General features: G+C 41.8%; 1 protein-coding gene across 3 annotated transcripts in view; it reads right to left on the reverse strand.

Annotated features, from left to right (window-relative positions):
- Positions 1 to 8,666: 8,666 nt before the first annotated feature.
- IQUB (IQ motif and ubiquitin domain containing) overlaps positions 8,667 to 21,876 on the reverse strand; it is a 54,465-nt gene continuing 41,255 nt past the window's right edge. The window contains exons 11-13 of one of the 3 annotated variants that reach the window (XM_074942345.1): positions 17,841 to 18,089; positions 11,142 to 11,327; positions 8,667 to 9,117 (exon numbers count right to left, since the gene is read on the reverse strand). In XM_074942345.1, the coding sequence (XP_074798446.1) occupies positions 8,950 to 9,117; positions 11,142 to 11,327; positions 17,841 to 18,089 (603 nt within the window). In that variant the 3' untranslated portion in view covers positions 8,667 to 8,949. The remainder of the gene's footprint in view (positions 9,118 to 11,141; positions 11,328 to 17,840; positions 18,090 to 21,876) is intronic. The other 2 variants (XM_074942344.1, XM_074942346.1) reach the window with 2 other exon arrangements.

Consider the following 21,876-nt stretch of genomic DNA (forward strand, 5'->3'; position numbering starts at 1 on the left):
CCCGGTCTGGAGAGAAAGGTCCACCTTGCTGAGCCTCAGGTGCTGAAGAGGACTGACCCCCTCTTGTGGAGGGCCTTTGGTGGGAGGGAGGTAGAGAGGGAGGGGAACAAAGGCCCCCACATGCCATCCAGACTCTGAGCCCCTTCCCATGTCAAAATAAGCACCTGTGGGCTGGAAGCAATTGCGGCAGACCCTGGGGTTCATGGTTAAAGTCCTCCTTAAAAATCTCATCTTATTTTCTGAAACTCCTTCTAAAGCAGATAGGGAAGTTTTGACCATATGTGTGTTAAACCTATATCTTTTCTCGAGGGAGACAAATTTATCAATCTGTTTTGCTTTCTTGAACATTTCTTTTTTATCTGGGCTCTGAGGTAAGGCGTACACATCCAATGTAAGGGTTACATTCATCTCACAAACTTCTTGGGCATCTTGGGCTCCTGGAGCTGCCAGAGCTCCTTTTAACCTCCATTTAAGAGTATCCTTCTCTACCAACAACTCATTCTCTTCCTTCACCCTTCTATTCTGCAATTTTTCTATCCCTCTGAAATCCTCAGCCACTTTATCCATTTCTAGCGATCATCTGTCTAAGTCTTGCTCCAAACCATGATGGGGTGCACTCACTCCGAACTGGACAGGGAAGTGTTAACTCCTCACTCTGGGCTGAGGAAATCATGCCCCCACATCCCTACTGGGCATGCTCGAGGTGTAGCACCAGTATAAAAGAAAGCAGCCCAGCTCAATCCAGGCTAGCCACTGAAGAGGAAGGATGTCTCTTACAGGCACCTGCCTTGGAGCTGCAGCAGCCCCTGAAAGCAGAACCTAGAGACACTGAGACCCCGGCAGATGCCCCACTGCCTACGAGCACCCCAGGGACTTCAGAGCCAGGGGGACCAGCCCAGGCAGAGGAACCCAGGAGCCCCAAAGTCACTCATTCCATGGATGCAGGAGTCATGGTAGGAAGCAGCCCAGGGGAGGGACTAGCCATAGTCCCAGAATAGTTGGCGTGTTGTGGTTGGATCCCCACTGACAACCTCACTCGCTGCTGCCAGAGCCCTGGGGTGGGACCCAGTGGATTAGGGAGGGCCCGGGTACCCCTACTCTGGCCACCATGCCATCCCCAGGTGGTAGCCCACCCCTTTTTTGCCTGTTAGGCCTCACTGCCCTAAGAGCCAGGGTACGCTATTGAATCTGGCCACTAGGCTGCACAGCTAAAAGCCACTTGATGGACTTAAGCCTTTAGGCCTCACTTCCTAAAGGCAGAGGGTGGCTTGAGGGAGGGAGTGCCTGCATCCCGCAGTGGGCGGTGTCCCTCTACCCCATCACACAAACCTTTAACTTTTTCCCTTTCAAAGTTTATCGTCTCTTTCCAGGATGGAATCACAGGCAATATATGAGGAAGCATCTTCTTGCAATATTGTGCCTGCCACCAGGTCCTCACTGAGCTGGCTGAGGGTCTCTTGCAACTGACTGACACCTTATCTTTCCCATTTTGATTGATCAAACAACCCTCTCTCTAGATAGATGGCAAAGAGAGTGGAGCAAATAACTAAGGAATCAATATGCCAACACTTGGAAGATAAAAAGGTGATAAGTAACAGTCAGCATAGATTTGTCAAGAAAAAATTGTGTCAAACCAACTTAATAGCTTTCTTTGACAAGGTAACAAGCCTTGTGTACACTGGGGAAGAGGTAGACATGGTATATCTTGACCTTAGTAAAGCTTTCGATACTGTCTCACATGACCTTCTCATAAACAAATTAGGACAATAAAACTTAGATGGAGCTACTATAAGGTGGGTGCGTAACTGGTTGGAAAAGCGTTCCCAGAGTAATCATAGTGGTTCACAGTCAAGCTGGAAGGGCACATCAAGTGGGGGTCTGGTTGGGATTAGTTCTGGGTCTGATTCTGTTAAATATCTTTATCAATGATTTAGATAATGAGACAGTTCATTTATAAAGTTTGCACATGATACCAAGCTGGGAGAGGTGGAGGATAGGACTCCAAGTGCTTTGGAGGATAGGACTGAAATTCAGAATGATCTGGAGAAATGGTCTAAAGTAAATAAGATAAAAGTCAATAAGGACAAATGCAAAGTACTCCACTTAGGAAGGAACAATCAGTTGCACACATACAAAATGGGAAATGACTGCCTAGGAAGGAGTATTGCAGAAAGAGATCTGGAGGTGATAGTGGATCACAAGTTGAATATGAGTCAACAGTGTAACAGTATTGTGCAAAAAAAAAAGAGGAAACATCATTCTGGGATGTATTAGCAGGAATGTTGTAAGCAAGACACGAGAAGTAACTCTTCTGCTCTACTCCATGCTGCTTTGGCCTCAACTGGAGTATTGTGTCCAGTTCTGGGTGCCACATTTCAGGAAAGATGTAGACAAATGGGTGAAAATCCAGAGAAGGACAACAAAAATTATTAAGTCTAGAAAACATGACCCGTGAGGAAAAACTGAAAATTGGATTTGTTTAGTTTGGCGAAGAGAAGACTGAGAATAGACATAACAGTTTCCAAGTACATAAAAGGTTGTTACAAGGATGAGGAAGAAAAATTGTTTTCCGTAACCTCCGAGGATAGGACAAGAAGCAATGGGCTTAAATTGCAGCAAGGGTGGTTTAGGTTGGACAGCGAGGAAAAATTTCCTAACTGTTAGGGTGGTTAAGCACTGGAATAAATTGCCTAGGGAGATTGTGGAATCTCCATCACTGGAGATTTTTAAGAGCACGTTAGCCAAACACATGTCAGGGATGTTCTAGATAATACTTAGTTCTGCCATGAGTGCAGGGGACTGGACTAGATGACCTCTTGAGATCTCTTCCAGTCCTATGATTCTAAATGGCCTGTAAAGGAAGTAAGTTATATCTGCTCAATGTTTCAAATGAGTTGGCTGCCTCATGGTTAGGGACAGGAGTTAATAAACCCTGTCACAATGTGGGTGAAAACCCTAAGTAGAAGTATAAATTAAAGAAACTTAACACTCACTATTTGATATTTCCAGATGTGGTGACTAGCAGTTTTCTTCCATGTGCAGGAAGCAGATTTTCCTCACAGAAAAGGGGAAGATAGTTTGGCCTCTCTGTAACCCATGAAAGCTTTGTTTCAGATGAAGGCAAAACTGAAAGTGTAAAGCTTTTTATCTTGTAGCTTTACCAAAACTCTTAGTGAATCCTCTACTCCAGACTTCTGTGTCTAGCTTATTTAAATAGTATGCCTGACCGCACTTTTCTACTCTTTCAACAGGAAACTTCACTACCTCACTGTCAGCCTGGGAGCACAGTGATCAGAACGGAACTTCCTTTTCCCTCTTTCAGCTTGTTAATTCTTTATGAACCTTTCTGTTTTAGAGAGATGGGTCAAAAACACGTCTATTCTAAAACACACCTGCACACCTTTAAAAAATTTCTCTTCAAGTGACTAACACAGGCATCTTGGCCGATTTACCAAATTTAGAGTAGTAATAGGATTTCCAAGATCTGAGTGAAATGATTTGTTAACGTTTAATCAAAGTCCCTTTAATTAAGGTTATTTTTACCTCATCATTATTTGATTTGAGAAAAACAATTGTGTGTTTTTATGGCTTTTAAGAGCATAAACAACTAAAACCAATTTATTATACTTCCCTAAAGTACTAAATAATATAAGAATCTAATTGAGCTTACAATGTAAACCAAATTAATCAATTCAAGGAGTTAACAGTATGAATTAAAATTGATTAACAAACATTTGAGACCCACGATTGATCAAATTATTACATGAGCACAATCACAAAACTACTAAATACAAATTACTGAATAGTTTACTTAAGTAAGCTGCATAGTAATAGAATTATCAGTTTATGCTTTTCCTTGTAGAAAGAATGGGTTAAGGCTGGAATCTTTACATATCTAGGAGAACTTTTAGTGATCTCTGGTAAAATTTGCTTGGAACCTTGGTTAATTGATGCCCAATCATAACGTGTACTATGGGCTTATATGCATGTGCTATTATTGGCCCCACATACCTTATAAAGCTAGGACAAGTCTCTCCTGATAGGCATCTGTGCCCAGGTGTTCTGTTAAAGAAACCCAACAAAGAAAAGTTTTTCAGGAAAAGAAAAAGGAACTGCTCTTCTCCTTGCTGGGTCTGTAGAGCTTTAGAGTCAGTCAGGGATTGCAGTTTGGTGAACTACACATTTTTCAGCTGAGGTACCATCACACTAGTGGGCATTGTCCTCTAGCCAACTGGCTGGTCTGTGGTGTGTTTGTCTCCACTTTCCTTGGGACCAGCTCAGGGAAATACGAGCATCAACTGTCTGATGCTGTGATGACTTCAGGAAGAGCACACTTTTCTTCCGTGTTTACCAACTCTTTTAAGGTTGAAATTCAAGCTGATAATGTCCCAAAGGACCTCCCTGGAGATCTAGGTGCAGTGTGTGTGGGGGGGATTGATATACATCCCCTCCAACTTCAGCCTGCTCATGTAATCCACATCTTCTCCTCACACGTGGATTCCTGAACCTACAGACAACCCTCTTTGGAGGAAGTGTTGATAATGCCACTGCCAAGCCGGCTGACCTTGCCACATGAGAAGGGTGATTTTTCATGGTTATCAGGCTTATCATCTGGGCCTGTGTTATTCCATCTCTATAATCAGAAGTGATAAGCACAGGGCTATTGTTAATTACTTAAGTAATGTCAGAAGTGTGGAAAACCCTTTACAAAATGGGTAAGATTCCCTACCCTGAGCATCTTACCAACTGGGCAGAGAATAAATAGAAAACAGGTTATATAAGAAGAGGTAGGACAGTGAAAGGGCAAGGAAGAGGACTATGATTATGCACTCACATGGCAGGCTAGTGCACATGTCTTGAAAGTAACAAAGGTTTGTTAAATAAATTTTGAAAACAGTAATTATTCAGAGCATAAACCTCTCTGAAGTGAATTTAGAGAAGGGTAGGAAAGAGGCATGGCATTTGAGGTCAGGAAAGGATTTCTCAGCCTTCAGGGAGACATGAAAGAAAGACGTGGGGACGGGTTTGGAAAAAAGGACACGGTACCAAAACAAGGGACTTCATTGAGCAAGAGAGGTCTGGGGAGAAGGGAGTAAAAGGAAATGAGGCAAAAAGGAGTTAATATTCAGGGAGGATTGAAAGGCAAGAAATCCTGCGATAATCCCAGTTGGATCATTGACTCGCTGTGTGTCCTTGAGAGTCTCTGTATCTCTGCCTCAGTTTCCTCTTTGGTAAAGTGTAGTGAGAATTAATTAGCTAGCAAGTTACATTTTGTATATTCAAGACAATATATAAATAAATGTTACAAATATTGTTGTATTTCAAACAACCGTGCTGCAGGTCTTTGACCTAAACAGTTTAAGGTGACAAACTATAAAAGGAACATCCATTATTTCTAAAACCTACTTGAAATGACTTCCTGGTTTGAAATGCAGATACAGATCCTCAATTTATACCCCCACCTCCTTCTTAATCACATAATCTTGGATTAAATTTAGGGCTTGTCTACATGGTGAGGTAATGTACACTATCCAGGTGTGATTTCTAAAACATACTAATGTAGTAAGCATTACTTGGGCCATGTAGACCCTGCTGGTGCACTTACACATAGGAGTTTCAAATCCAAAGATAATTAAACTAAATGGAATTAAAGCCATTTCAGTTCTGAATGACTGTGTCTGCACAGGGGGTTAATGCAGTTTAACTAACCCACCTTAAATTCACACCTTTAGTTAATTAGGATTAATTTTCCTGTGTCCCCATGTAGACAAGCTCTATATTAGCTATGCCTGTTGGAGCACTCAAGAGTGGGAATACGCAGAGGCCATTCAATGAACTACTAAATGTTGTGTTAAAATGGATCTAGATTATGCATTTATGTGGAACCAAATAAGATATAAAAAGAGCACTGATCTCTGTCTTGGAGAGCACAATAACTTGAACCTGGCTCATACCCCTTTCAGTCAGCTTTACCTTCCCCTACTGCTATTGGATATGCAAAAGCTCTTTTTTCTTAATACTTGATCAACAGGTTGGTGTTTGTCTCATTTTGATGGCATCTGTGAATTAACTTACATTAACAGCCAGAAACCATACAAACAGCTAACTAGATTAGAGAAAAATCCTAAAGTAAAAATCTTTTTTATAACATACATATAATTGTAAACAATGTTATAAGACATAAAAAGGTGAAAAGCATTCTTCTTACTATGGTAATTCCAGTAATTGTATGGGAAAACATTTTAAAATGTAGAAGACAATGAAAGCAGCAATAAAGAAAAGCTAAAACAATTTGCTCTAAAAGAACAATAACAGGCCACATCTAACTAGGTTTGTATACTATGCTTATTGCAGTCCTACCTGAGTGCTTAAATGACACTAGCACATGTTGTTCTATTTCAGATTTATGATGGCTATATTTTGCTCCATCCTAATGATGTGATTTAATTGGGATTTCAAATTACCAGCACATTTGTCAGATTTTTTTCATTAATTTCTGTATTGGTGTCTCTCGTCCTCCAAAATTCAACCCTCGAGAGCCCACAGTGGCTCTCAACAGCCATTCTTTAACACGACTGCAGTGAAAGACCGAAGCTTTGACCTTGTACAAATGCAGTCTCCTAGCCTTTGTGAGCTGAAAGGCTAGAAATTTCATTCTCAATGAGTCCATCAGCCAGCCAATGTCCCAGATAACAGTGAAGTATCCAATTCAGTTCAGTTTCAACAGAATTTAGCAGCAATTTACAAACATGGGAAGCCTATACAGCATGACTAAACAGATACTACAGAAAACATCGTTAAAGAATCAGAGGTATACAAAAGACCAGGAGGCAAAGCATTTGTACAAATGAGCTTTCTTCCACTGGACCAAAACACTTATTTTCTTGTGAATTCTACAGTCTTCAAATGTAGATGACACACACAAATTATGAGACCAGCAGCTGAGTCCAGATTTGCCTGAACTAATTCCCTCATGCTCCTTGGGGACCAGATATGAGGGTTATTTTTTTTAATGGCTACTTTTTAAGAAAAATAATATATTCATTTATCAAAGGATGGAATCGTATCTACAGGATTCATGCTTTCGCTTCTCCTGTACGCTGACCCAGTATGAAGTTGTTCAAGATAGGGTAAGTCTGCCTTGTGGCTTTTACGCAACTTTAGGAAACTCGGCCTGTGTTATGTATCCATGTGTATCACCTCAGACCAGACCTATTTAGACAAACCACCAAGAATAAAGTTTTATTCTGAAAAGAAACAGAGAACAGGATTACAGTCCAACATCCTCCTCTCTGCTTGCTTGCCTTGTGCTCAGTCAGTGTTGAAACTTCCTGCTGGAAGGACCGAGGGGACTTTGTTTAACTCAACCCTCTTACAAATATGTTCGAATTCCCACAATAACTAAACCCCAACACAAACAAGCCAATGTTCTAATTTTCTGTCATTTAAACTCCTCTCAGGGTACTCTTTTTAAGCCTTTTTGGTCCTACCTGTAAAGAAACGCAGAACAGGATAACAGTCCAGCAGCGTCCTCTCTGCTGGCTTGCTTTGTTCTCACAGCTTCAGTCCGTGCTGAAACTTCCTGCTTCGAGAGCAATGGTACTTCTTGGCAAGAACCAGGAAGTTCTCCCAACATGTCGCAGCTTGTAGTCCACAACTTGTACTTCCCACAGCTGCTGCTGAAGGACACTGGACCTTTTAGCCCTCAACTTTTTTTTTTTTTAAAGAGCCTGTTTTCTGGCTCCTAGATGCCCGTTCCTGGCATCCAGTCCTGTATTAAGGCCCAAATCCAGCAAAGAACTTAAGTCAACTGGACTACTCATGTGCTTAAAATTGTGCTTAAGTGTTTTGCTGGATTGCAGCCTAGAGGCCAAATCCTATTAAAGTAAATGGAGATACTTTTGTTGACTTTAATAGGCATGGTTAGATCTGGTCTTAAGTCCCTGGTGAATGCACAGTGCATTTTAATATTGTTTGCTGCTAAATATATATTTACTTATTTCAACTTTTAAGTGCCTCTACACTTCACCATAGGCAATTATACTAGTCAAAGCAGTAAGTCCTTGGGGATTGGGGCCAAAGAAATGGCTAATATAGTGGTTTGAAACAACTGAAAGAACTTTTGAACAATTTTATGTAACTTTTTATTGAATTATATGTAATAGAAATACAAAGGGAAAAATGACATAAGTAAACATATTTAAGGGAGAAAATTGACTCCTGCTGTACCTTCAGATGAGTTAACCAAGAGATTAACATGTTCCAAACAATCTATTTTTGGTATTACAAAATACAGCCACAATTTTACAAACACTGACATATGAGTAGTTCCATTAAGCTTACTGGGACTACTCCCACATGTGTTAAGTTATTCCTATGCACAAATGTTTGCAAGATAAAGGGCCTATATTTGGACAGGTAATGAAATCTGTAGATGAATGTGGATTATGTATTTTTTTTTACCAAAAGGCCTCACTTGTTTAAAATACAGAAGAAATGAATTAAAATATTATAAAAAGGTTTATTAGTAATGTTTAATGTTTAAATAATGTTTAAATGTTTAAATAATGTTTAAAATAGAAATTGTGTATAAAGGAAATTCTCTAAATCTCCTCAATATTTATATTGCAGTAGCAGTAGGCACTTAAGGATACAAGAAGACAACCTCAGGTTTGAAGAGCTCATGGAATGATTATGATAAATTTTACAAACTGTATTCTAAAAATGTTTTTTTCTGTGTTTAGAAACTTAACACACTTGCAGTCACAGAACAATAAATGCAATTATTACAATAAGTGGTCAGGATCAGAGTATTGGATCTTTGGAAGTTTATCTTGATACATGTCCCCCGAGTACAATTAATCTATAGATGAAACGGGACAATTCTTTACTCCAATTAAATTAGTCATGTTAAACAATAATTCAGATTACAGCTTTATGTCTGAAGAGTTATGCTTTTGAACCAGTGGGGATAGGCTTAGTTATTAACAGTTCATTTGTGTGAGCCAAATCATCACCTTTATGCAAAAATGATGCCATCTCTGGAATCTGAGAAAAATAGTTCTTTGACAGGATATGTTTGTGCTTTATCCTGTGAATAAATACCATTTCATATGCCTGAAAGGTAAGAAAATCCAAATTTTATTAAATGCAATCAAAATTTCTTATCTATATGTTGCTGTATATCCAGTACAGTATAAACACTGCACTAGTGAACTACAAACTGTTTAACAAACCAAATCGTAACATTCAAATCCAGACATGTTACTTAATGTAGTAAGATACAGCAGAACGTAGTCCTGTATAGCAGTCTTTTAAGGCCTCCTGTGAAGTGATGACTGCCTTAAACTCCTTTTAAATCATTCAGCATCTCCCCAGACTAGGTCTCTCTCCATTTCCTTATTATCTTTTGCGTAATGTGAATTTATTTTTTTATTATTTTAAAATTTTGAAAATCAAGAGGAGACTGGCAATGCTTAAACTTGTGTGTTTCTAAGCTAATATGTAAGGGAACTGTACCTTAATTGGTACAGACTGAAGCTTTTATAAATGCTCATCAGGCATACCATTTAAAACCATTTTGTAGCATTTTATGCAGCCTTGGTTTTGATCCAGTGTTCTATTTCTAGAAGTTCAATCAACTACCCAACATTCTGCAAGATAGAAATGTCTGCAAAATACAGTATTATATTTAATTTGATACTAGAATAATTAGGTTAAATACACCAAGGGTGTTGTGGGTTAATTGAAGCAGGACTGGAATTTCAGATTGCAGTTCAATCCAGGAGTGTTGTTAATGAAATCACTTTCACAGACCTTACTAAATTTCTAGTGATTAGCAATCCACACAATCATAAACAAATTAACTATGATATTAAATGCAATGTTAGTCTCTTGGTCTCCCTATTTTCATCACTAGTAGCATGGATAGCTATTAGAAGGGAAATGTTTAAATTTTTAAAATTGAAATTAAGTAAAAGATCATGAAAATATTTTGGGTGAGGTTAATTTTCATTTTAAACACAAACAAATTTAGGGCCTCAGCTGGTGGAGAATGTTCCCTTGTCTAATGATGTCAAGATTGGTACAGTCAGGCCAGATATCCACACAATCAAAACCTTTGCCTGCCAAACAGAGGGCAAGAGGGATAATGTCAATTATATAAACACCAATATGCACAAAGGAGTAATTGAGATCCCAATTGCCTGAGGACTCAAGGAAGGAACTCATAGATTCCCGTTTGAAATGTATTTTATCTTTTAAAAAGTAATGCTCACAAAAAGGTGTCAGAGTGAAACCCAAGCTGGGTGTGCACAGAAAAAAGTATATCATGGGCGCTGGCAGCACAAGTTTCCACAACACTTTCCACCGATTTGCTTCTCTGAAAGGCTAATTTCTATGGATGAGAGGATAGTTCATTTTCTATGCCCATTTAATCCTCCTGTTCTCTGGTGTGACTTCCAAGAAGGATGCCAACTGGTGTTGAGATGGTGCTTCATGATATGGTCATGTGCCACTGAGAACTGAACTGGCCACCAAACAGCCACTACATGGCAATGACCTTAGGTCACTACCAACATAAACCAGTAGCCTAGAGAAGAAATACTGTAGCCCATTTTACCTGATACATCTAGTTCTTAAGTAATCTCTTGAGTTTTGGAATACTAAATATTCCACTGTATTAAGTCCAGGTTCCTCAGAGTGGGACCTCTGCCAGGCTACTGCATCTTTAGATAGAGGACTTTTCTTTTGACAAAATATGTAACCGTTTCAAGGCAGTAGTTTCAAGGATTTCCTTAAATTCTTTTAATTTAATTTATCTTTAACCACAGAGAATAGCAGATTTTGTGACATCATCAACTCAGAGCAGCACATAAGCTTTATAGTCTAATTGCAGGTGATCATCAATCAAATAAGTGCCAGTGACACTTAAATGTCATCCTTCTGAAAAAGCAGATGTGGACAAGCTTACTAAGATCTCAACAAAAGGGTAGTCATTATTTACAGGACTATTTTTATGAAGCAGTTATAATGGGCCAATTAAGATGCAGAGGGTCTAAGTGCAAAATTTTAGTCACAAGATTCCAATAAAATGAAAAATATAATATATAAGAAGAAAAATTGCTTTAGTTCCATTTTACCTCTTGAAGGTTATGCAGCTTAAGATGTGCTTTTGCCTCATCTTTAGTGAGGAGGACCGTGTTCCATGGAGACCATTCACAGTGCTTATCCCATCTGACCATAACCAAATCATAGAGATCATCCCAGGCACTAAGAGCTGACTGACAACCCCAAATGTTCTCCACCATGTACTGTAGATCTTTTTGCTGTAATTGAAAGCAGGTTGAGAAAAATAAAGCATGCTTAATTCTACCAGCAAAGTCACCTAACCTATCCACCACTTAGGAAATGCTTTGAATTAGAATTATTTTGTGTACGTGCCACAGAATAATTTTAGGTAGAGAATGGTGAATTTGAGTCATCTAGCCTACCCTACTACAGTGTCATGTGGCAGGGTTGATTTAATTCTTCTTAGATCATCCCTAAAAATGAGATTCTAATTTACTCTGGATTATTTCTGCTGATGGCAATTCTATACTTTGTGTTGACAGGTTGCTTAATTTCTTATTTTAAATTATTAATTTAATTAATTTGCTTATATTTAATCTACATTTTCTCTGCTCCTTTGTATGCTCATCCCTACTTGTTTGGTCCCTGCTCATTAATAAATATAACTGATGCTTGTCCTTTATATTTTGTATTTTTGAGTTCACAATTAGTTTAAAATTTAATAAGTAAGTTATGGTACCGTGCTATGTTACTGAAGTCAAATTCAGCATGCAGTCAGAATAACTTGGGTTGAAGGATTGGGAGGGGGCAAAACACAAGTAACCCAGAATGCACAATATCAAGAGGCTTATCCCCAGGATAAGCATGACAGGCTTTTTGCACTTCTTCTTCTATCCTACAAAGAGTTAATTATTGTGTAGTGATATAGTTACTCATTCTCCCCCATGGGATTGTGACATCCTGTGGTGGTGCTGCAGGATTTAAAAATAGCTAGTGGTTGGCCAGTTTGTACTGTAAGTTCTGTATATACAGGCCTTAAATCTGATATTTTCCCCCTCTAAAGTTATGATTCACCCATACTGATCTCACTTTGTTTCATTTATTACTAGTCATCTGAAATCACTAAGTTTTTAAAAATAGTCTGTGAAGCAAAAAATGGTTTGGGGCCATAGTTAAAGTTGAACTTTGGCAAGCTTTTCTATAATGCTCCTGTGACGTTCCCCTCTGGTGTTATCTGGACAGGTGATCTGCTAGGTCACTCCAATCCTTGACTCTGGGAGCCAGTGTTACCCTGCTCTGCTGTGAGAACCCCCAATCCTGAGCTGTTCACGCATAGCCTCTAGGATGTAAGATGCTCCTTGGATTGTGCAACCGAATGACACTAGCCAATATCTCCGGTCCCAGATGCAACCCTAGGAACCTCTGTCTTGCAACCAGTTATGCCGGCTGGACACTGCAAGCTTATATGAGTTCGTCAATTTAACAAAGAAATTGATATGTACCAGGCTTGTTATCCCTCTGGTTCAGCTGTGACCTGCTGGCAGCTAACAACCTGGGCAGTTCTCTCCCTGGCAGGCATAACATCCCCATCCCTTCCTGATGTGGTGTTGCCTCCAGCTGCAGTGCAGGAGTTGGTCTCTACCACCCTCCCACCTGGAAGCATGTGGCTTCTCCCAGCTGCAGAAGAATCAAGGAGACTCTCTCCCATTCTCTCAGCAGTTCCTGAGACCTTACCCTTTCCCTCGCGGGTCCCAGCATAACACTCCCTCCTGCTGCAGGCAAATACTTTAACCTGAGCTACACGGAAAAAATCATTACTAAGGAGCAGGTCGACTAGGAGGTGTTCCATTACCCCCACAGTCAAAACACTTTCCAAACCTTCCCAAACCACACGAATGTAGGTGGAAGAGAGAGGAAGAGCATGGCACTCTCTCCTTTTTATCATGTCCTTTCTTCCCTCTTGGCTTTGCTCCCTTCCTGCCCCTCCTTCACAGTCAGGTGAACATTACCTCATCGAAGTCCCAAACAGGCCAAAGGAGGGGGATGACTCACTCGAGAGTCCAACAGATCCTTTTATTGCTACCTACACCAGCATCCTTTGTTCCTGAGAGTCTGGGCTGGGTTTGTCCCATACCTGTACTGATGAGGTGTGAACTGCCTTTCTGCTCTTGCAGAGTTTTTGCCTGGGCTTATTTTAAGCTATGAGGATACATTTTCAGGCTCAGAACTACATACATGAAATTATAACCTATAACATTACTATACATTACTGTAACAACAATGCTTAGTGCATCATGAGCCTTCTGAAGACACCCAACATGACATCCATTGCATTGGATACCACACAATCATTTTACAATTGGCTCTGTGGATATGGAGAAAGCGGTGGATGTGATATATCTTGACTTTAGCAAAGCTTTTGATACGGTCTCTCACAGTATTCTTGCCAGCAAGTTAAAAAAGTAGGGATTGGATGAATAGACTATAAGGTTGATAGAAAGCTGGCTAGATTGTCGGGCTCAACAGGTAGTGATCAATGGCTCAATGTCTAGTTGGCAGCCAGTATCAAGCGGAGTGCCCCAGGGGTCAGTCCTGGGGCCGGTTTTGTTCAACATCTTTATTAATGATCTGGAAGATGGGATGAATTGCACCCTCAGCAAGTTCGCAGATGACACTAAGCTGAGGGGAGAGGGATATGCTGAAGGGTAGGGATAGGGTCCAGAGTGCCCTAGACAAATTGAATGATTGGGCCAAAAGAAATCTGATGAGGTTCAACAAGGACAAGTGCAGAGTCCTGCACTTAGGAAGGAAGAATCACATGCACCGCTACAGGCTGGGGAGCGACTGGCTAAGCAGCAGTTCTGCAGAAAAGGACTGGGGATTACAGTGGATGAGAAGGTGGATATGAGTCAGCAGTGTGCCTTTGTTGCCAAGTAGGCCAACGGCACATTGGGCTGTATGAATAGGAGCACTGCCAGCAGATCAAGGGAAGTGATTATTCCCTTCTATTTGGCACTGGTGAGGCCACATCTGGAGTATTGTGTCCAGTTTAGGTCCCCCCACTATAGAAGGGATGTGGACAAATTGGAGAGTCCAGCTGAGGGCAACGAAAATGATTAGGGGGCTGGGGCACATGACTTACGAGGAGAGGCTGAGGGAACTAGGCTTATTTAGTCTGCAGAAGAGAAGAGTGAGGGTAGATTTGATAGCAGCCTTCAACTACCTGAAAGGGGCTTCCAAAGAGGATGGAGCTAGGTTATTCTCAGTGGTGGCAGATGACAGAACAAGAAGCAATGGTCTCAAGTTGCAGTGGGGGAGGTCTAGGTTGGATATTAGGAAACACTATTTCTCCAGGAGGGTGGTGAAGCACTGGAATGGGTTACCAGGTGAGGTGGTAGAATCTTCATCCTTAGAGGCTTTTAAGGCCCGGCTTCACAAAACCCTGGCTGGGGTGATTTAGTTGGTGTTGGTCCTACTTTGAGCAGGGGATGGGACTAGATGACCTCCTGAGGTCTCCTCCAACCCTAATATTCTATTATCCTAACATGGGGGCACTGGGTGTTCCCCCGAGGTACAGAGTGTCACAAATCCATCACCAAGTTTTCTCTGCATTGGAGTAATGGAAAAATGAAGGAAGGATTTAGTCAAAAGTTGATCTTTACTAGATCAACAGACTTTGAGATAAGGTTTCTTCCATACCAAGCACTTGAAGTAGGTCCTTTTCCCCTTCTCCCAAAAAGAAATCACTTGACTTTAATTAAATAATGGCATTTACATGTTAACAAATCAGATTCCTCACAGTGGATGATTGGAATCATTCCAAGCCAATACTCTTGCAAAATGTCATATCCTATACTCTCATGCATCTTGCTTTTAAATCCAAAACCTGGTCCTGCTCCCACTGAGACCTTTGACTTGGGGAAAAACAAAAGGATTCTTGGAACGTGTTGGGCTTAGAAGGCTTTTTGCCTCTGTTGTGCTAAGGCTGTGTACCCTAGAGTTCCCACACTACTGAACCTCGTTAAAGTTGGTCCCACAAGCCTCACTTTCTTTAGCCTTCCTAAGGTTGGTCTTGTCTCCACCTTCACTTTCAAAATATGTTCCCTCCATTTCATAGCAAGTCCTTGAGTTATTGTTGTACTTTCTGTTGAAATTCAGACACTTGCAACAAGACATATCAGCAAGCATCCATTCCAAACAGTAGCTTCTTTTGATGCCACATTGCACACCACAAAAGCTTCCTGAACTTGTTGTCATCTTAGTGCCACCTTTCACCATATTTATATGAGATCCTTGCAAGTAATTTAGATTGGCAATAGTGCCTAGCTCTTCTATCTTATCGGATTAAAGAAATTTTGCTACAAATAAGTTCTTCCCTTCAAAAGAGGGGTATTTGATGTTGAAGAAAAATCATTCTGGTTATGGTGGAAAAGTTTGATCTGACAGGATGGTTTTGCTGTATTTCCTAAAGGTGGTCAGACTATGGATTAATCTATATCTTCTCTAGAAGTCCATTCCACAGCTGTATTCCCTCAAAAGATTAATCTATATCTTCTCTAGAAGTCCATTCCACAGCTGTATCCTCTCAAAAGATTGCTTTGACCTCTACTCTGAAATGCTTTGTGATTTTCATTGTCCCAAAGAAGTGCAACTGCCTTGGTGGCTCACAGATGGAAATTCAATCTTGAATGTAGCTAGGACCTAACCCATTAATTGCTTTGAAGATTAAGATCAAGACCTTAAACTGGCAGTGGAAGCTGACTGAATCATAACCAGAATTATTGTTCACATTGGAAGAATTTTGATGTGTTCATGGTGGCCGAAACCAAGGGAAGTGGACAGCCACATTTTGTATCAGCTAGAATTCTTTCCACTGGTTTAGCATTAAGCTTCAGAACCAACAATGTACAGAAATCCAGTCTCAAAAGAAATCTGATCACTCTTGGAGCTCTGCTTCATGCATGTGACTAGTGGAATTTCCTCAGCTAAAGTCTTAGGCTGACAAGCAATAACAGGCAGGTCCATGCCTACCTCTGCCTGGAACACTGGTGGCCACTAAATGCCCCCACTCATTACTTCCTTTTTAATGACTGACAGCAAGGAGCTCACCTCAGCTGGTGATGGCAGCCCAGCCTTGGGAACTTCACAGTGGCATTTGTGTATAGGGAGTCTGTGCTTCCTCTAGTAGACTCATTGTTATCCTCACCATCTCCTTGATGCATGTTCAGAATACTAAACGAACCTGGGTGGCAGCTGCATAGGTAGTACTAGAGGAAGCACGGACTCCCTATACACAGATGCCACTGTGAAGTTCCCAAGGCTGGGCTGCCATCACCAGCTGAGGTGAGCTCCTTGCTGTCAGTCATTAAAAAGGAAGTAATGAGTGGGGGCATTTAGTGGCCACCAGTGTTCCAGGCAGAGGTAGGCATGGACCTGCCTGTTATTGCTTGTCAGCCTAAGACTTTAGCTGGGCAAATTCCACTAGTCACATGCATGAAGCAGAGATCCAAGAGTGAGAATTTGTCATAGAGCTTTGGAGAACAGCCAAATTTTAAGGCGAGCAGTAATTTAGTGCCAATACAAAGAATAAAAACAATCTCTTTTTAGTATTCTTAAACAGGAAAAGTACTTAATAAGAACAAACAGAATCTGTATAATCTATTTACTTATATAGTATTTCTTAACATAGGCATGGATAATAGTAGAAGCCTAATCCTCTTCTATTATAGTTTTTTTGGTAAAGCACTACAACAATATATGAAATATGTTTTACACACTGAAAATAGTCAAAAAGTGTGCTTCTATTGTTGATACTGTAGTTTCTTAGTGCTAATCCCATGAGAAAGTTCTGCTAATCTTGGGCTTTTGGATTACTTTAGATAAACTGTGCTTTGAGAGTACCTAATAATTTAACTGAACTGAAATAATAATAATTTAACTAAAAACTAAGATTTTTTTTTAAAAAAAAGGTTAAGTGTGTGTGAATGAGGAGGTTGTTCCAAATGTTAACATGTTCATTGATAAATCACATAATTGCCAAGAATTATAGAAGATACTAAACAGTTTAGAAAAGTTAAACTAACTTTAGTAAATCTTAATTCTAACAAATATTTGCAAAATAAAAAATAAATCCAGAAACCTCTAGATACAAATCTACTAATTGTAAGATTGAAGGCTCAAAACTGGACTTCTCTGCTTTTTCTTTCCTCAAAAACTCAATGCAAGACTTTAGTAATTTTAATAAAATAAATAATACTTTGTATTTCTATAACATCTTCCATCCAAGGATCTCAAAGTGCTTAACAAATATTAATTCTCAGGACACCATTACAAATTATCCTTATTTTATAAACGATACAGTGGCACAGTAAGGTTAAGTGACTTTCTTGGCATCACAGAGGCAGTCTGTAGCAGAACTAAGAATAAATTCAGATCTCCTGACTCCTGGTCCTGTTCTTAGACCCTCCTTCCTCTTTCCTGTTTTTATTATTTTACATTCACTTTTGAAAGTCTAACCATACTTTAAGATACTAAGAGCAACTCTGTTTCTTCGTGTTCATCTATTCGAGAGAGAACCATTTGTTCCATATCATAGGAAGAAATGTATGTAGTTTTTGGTTATCACTGTCTAAAATTAGAACTACCACCCTATGTGACAACTTAGACCAGTTGCCATTAGCATCAGTAATATATACACAAAAACAGGAAAAAATGTTGTTCAATACAAACACATTAATATTCACTATCAGCACTATCCTTTCACACAGTACCTGAACTATATAAGCGATTTTAGCATCATCCTGGTAATCAGCTTCAGATTTTCTGAGATTTTTTAGCATAAGCTTGTATTTCAAAAAGGCTTCTCGACGCCGGGCCTCATTATCGAGCTTGCAACAACGGTGACACCTGCCAACAGTGCGTGAATTAGCAGGCACAGAGAATTCAGTAGAGGGCAAGTAGCACTTGCAACCATGACAGAAGTAAATGTTTTTATAGAGCTTTAATGGATCTGGTGGAACCTGCAGAAGGATGACAAGAAAGATGCTCTTTTATATATATATATATATATATATATATATATATATATATATAGGACTGAATGTCTTCCTATTAAATGAGTGAGGTTTTAACATTACCAAGAACATATAATGCCTTACAGTACACAATACACCTATTGGCTAATTTTTGCTAAGGGTTTACACGGAACTTGATGGCATTCCTCTGTCTGTACATAGTGCAATAACTTTTGAATGCCGCATCTGATCAATTCCCAACTCTCAGGGAATGTTCTAGACATCACTGGCCAATATCCTATTGATACGGGGGAGAATCAGAAAATCTAAATGAGAAAAACGGGGGACACATGGAGACCTGCCACCTGATTAGCCCAGTCATAGCTTAATTGTCTATAGATAAAAAAAACTGATTGATGCCACCCATTAACACCTTCCAACAACATCTCTATCTCATTTCTGCCTGTCCTCCCAATGGTTTAAAGTATTGACACCTTGAATGACTTATCTCATAGACAAAAAGATTAATAAGAGGAAGAGAACAATAGGGGGCACTGGAGAATGCATGTGTACACATGGCATGGGGAGTGGGGGGTGGAGAGAAAGGGGAACTCTGGTATAGAAGAGTGGAGGGAAAGGGAAGACACAGAACCCTTGATGGGGGACAGACTGGGGAATCCTGGCATGTGGCAGAGGACAGAATGAAGAGCACATAGAGCTCCAGGCATGAAAAGGTGATGTTGCAGGGAGTCCCCAAAATAGATGGAGATGGGAGAGTGGCACAAGGGAGCTTGTTGGGTGGAATGGAGGAATGCAAGGAGCCTTTGGAGTTTGCAATAAGCTCGGCCCACATAAGCGACTAAGTGTGCAACATTAATATTAAACATGCCTTTAAGTTTAAGAGTCAGCAATACTTATCTGAAATTTTAAAAAATCAGTTTAGCTATTTTTGAACATCTTTTGCTCTTATTGTATTTATTAAAAATATTTAAAGAATAAAACAACTGATTTTGTAGGAATAGATTAAGACCTCAGCTATTATGGTCCAAAGCAGGGGTGGGCAAACTTTTTGGCCTGAGGGCCACATCTGGGTGGGGAAATTGTATGCAGGGCCATGAATATAGGGCTGGGGCAGGGGGTTGGGGTGTGAGAGGAAGTGCAGGGTGCAGCAGGGAGCTCAGAAGAGGGGGTTGGGGTGTAGGAGGGGGTGCAGGTGTGCAGCAGGGGGCTCAGAGCTGGCGGTTGGGCTGCAGGAGGGGGTGTGGAGTGCAGGAGGGGGCTCAGGACAGGGGGTTGGGGTGTGGAAGGGGTGTGGCAGGGGGCTCAAGGCAGGGGATTGGGGGCTCAGGGCAGGGGTTTGGGGTGTGGTGTGCAGGAAGGGGCTAGGGGCAAGGGGTTGGGGTGCAAGAGGGGGTGCGGAGAGCAGGAGGGGGCTCAGGGCAGGCAGCTGGGGTGAAGAATAGGTGCGTCAGGGGGTTCAAGGCAGAGGTTTAGGGGGCTCAGGTCAGGGGGTTGAGGTGCAGGGTGCATGAGGGGTTCAGGGTGCGGGCGCCGAGCTGACGCTGCTTACCTCAAGTGGCTCCTGGATGGCAGCGGCACACAGCGGGGCTAAGGCAGGCTCCCTGCCTCCCCTGGCCCTGTGCTGCTCCCAGAAGTGTCCAGCATGTCCAGCAGTGGCTCCTGGGGGTGGGATGGGGCAGGCGGGTACCACCCCCGAAGCTCCCATTGGCCCGGTTTCCCGTTCCCGCCAATGGGAGCTGTGGGGGGTGGTGCCTGCAGCCGAAGGCAGTGCATGGAGCTCTCTGCCCCCCCCCCCGGCTCCCAGGGGCTGCAGGGATGTGGTGCTGGCCACTTCTGGGAGTGGAGCAGGGCCAGGGCAGGCAGGGAGCCTGCCTTGGCCCCGCTGCGCCATGGGGCTGGCAATCCTGTGAGCTGGATTGAAAGCCCTGACGGGCCGGATCTGGCCTGTGGGCTGTAGTTTGCCCTCCTTGGTCCAAAGCAATTACTATTAATTGTATGCAAACAGATACTAAGCAACTGTAGAAATACAACTAAATGGGGAAAAACAGCAAAACAGGACGGCTGTAAATCACCATGTAACCTATCAAATGCAATGTGTCACATGAATCAAAAGATAAAAGCTAAGATTATGGGCCCCTTAGTATTTTGGCATGTGAAGATTAAATCACAAGGGCTAAATATTCCCCTTTTTATAAAAGCATGCAGAGGGGAAGAAAAAACAGTTACCTACGTCTCATAACTGTTGTTCTTTGAGATGTATTGCTCATGTCCATTCCATTCTAGATGTGTGCAAGTCCACGTGCACAATCGTTGGAGATTTTTGCCTTGGCAGTATCTATGGGGTCAGCAGTGGCACCCTCTGGAGTGCTGTGCTCATGCGTTGGTATATTAGGCACTGCTAGCCCTACACCCTCTCAGTTCCTTCTTGCAGGCAACTCCGACAGAGGGGTAGGAGGGCGGATAATGGAATGGACATAAGCAACACATCTCGAAGAACAACAATTACGAAAGGTAGGTAACCGTTTTGTTTTCTTCAAGTGCTTGCTCATGTCGATTCTATTCTAGATGACTCACAAGCAGTATCCCCGGAGGTGGGCTTGGAGTTCATGATCATTCGGCTTGCAATATTGTTATACTGAAGCCAGCATCATCTCAGGCCTGCTGGGTAAATGTGCAATGAGACGTACACGTGTGGACGGAAGACCAGGAAGCGGCCCTGCAGATATCCTGGATTGGCACCTACCTTGATTTACGAAACGGCTTGGTCCTTTCGATGTAGAAGGCTAGCACCCTCCTGACGTCCACAGATTGCAATCTGTGCTCCTCCTCCGACTTATGAGGTTTTGGAAAGAAGAAAGGTAAATATATGTCCTGGCCCATATGAAACGGTGAAACCACCTTGGGCAGGAAAGCCGGGTGCAGACACAACTGAATTTTGTCCTTGTAGAATGCCGTATAGGACCGCTCAGAGGTAAGAGTAATCTCAGAAACCCTGCGGGCAGATGTTATTGCGACCAGGAACAAAACCTTCCAGGAGCGGGGGAGAAGGGAGCAGGAAGCTAGAGGCTCGAAAGGGGGACCCATGAGCTGCGACCCCACAAGATACAGGTCCCAAGGAGTAACAGGGTCCTGGACCTGGGAGTAAAGTCACTCCAGGCCCTTTAGAAACCTGACTGTTATGTCCTGAGTGAAAACTGACCTGCCCTGGAGTGGAGGATGGAAGGCTGAAATGGCAGCCAAGTGGACCTTAATAGATGAAAGAGACAGACCCCGGAGCTTGAGATGCAGAAGGTAATCCAGGATCAACTGCAGCAAGGCCTGCTTGTGCTGAACACCTTGGTCTGAGGTCCATCATGTAAACCGCTTCCATTTGGCCATGTGGGTCACCCCGGTAGAGAGCTTTCTGCTGCCCAACGGGACTTCTTGCACATGGGCCAAACATTCATGTTCCTCCACATTCAACCATGCATCAGCCAAGCCATCAGATGTAACACTGCCATGTTTGGGTGCAGAAGACTGCCATGGTTTTGGGACAGCAGGTCCTGCCAGAGTGGCAGCTGTAACAGGGCGGCCACCAAGATGTCCAGCAGCGTGCAGAACCAGTGCTGGCATGGCTATGCTGGCACTATGAGGATAACCTTTGTCCTGTCCTCTTGATTTTCATGAGGACTCAGTGGATTAATGATACTGGAGGGAAGGCATACATAAGGGCCCTCGACCACAGGAGCAGAAAGGCATCTGACACGGAACCTCTGTTGATCCCCCAAATCAA

This window comes from Natator depressus, chromosome 1 (assembly GCF_965152275.1).
Source record: "Natator depressus isolate rNatDep1 chromosome 1, rNatDep2.hap1, whole genome shotgun sequence".
NCBI classification, from domain to species: domain Eukaryota; kingdom Metazoa; phylum Chordata; order Testudines; family Cheloniidae; genus Natator; species Natator depressus.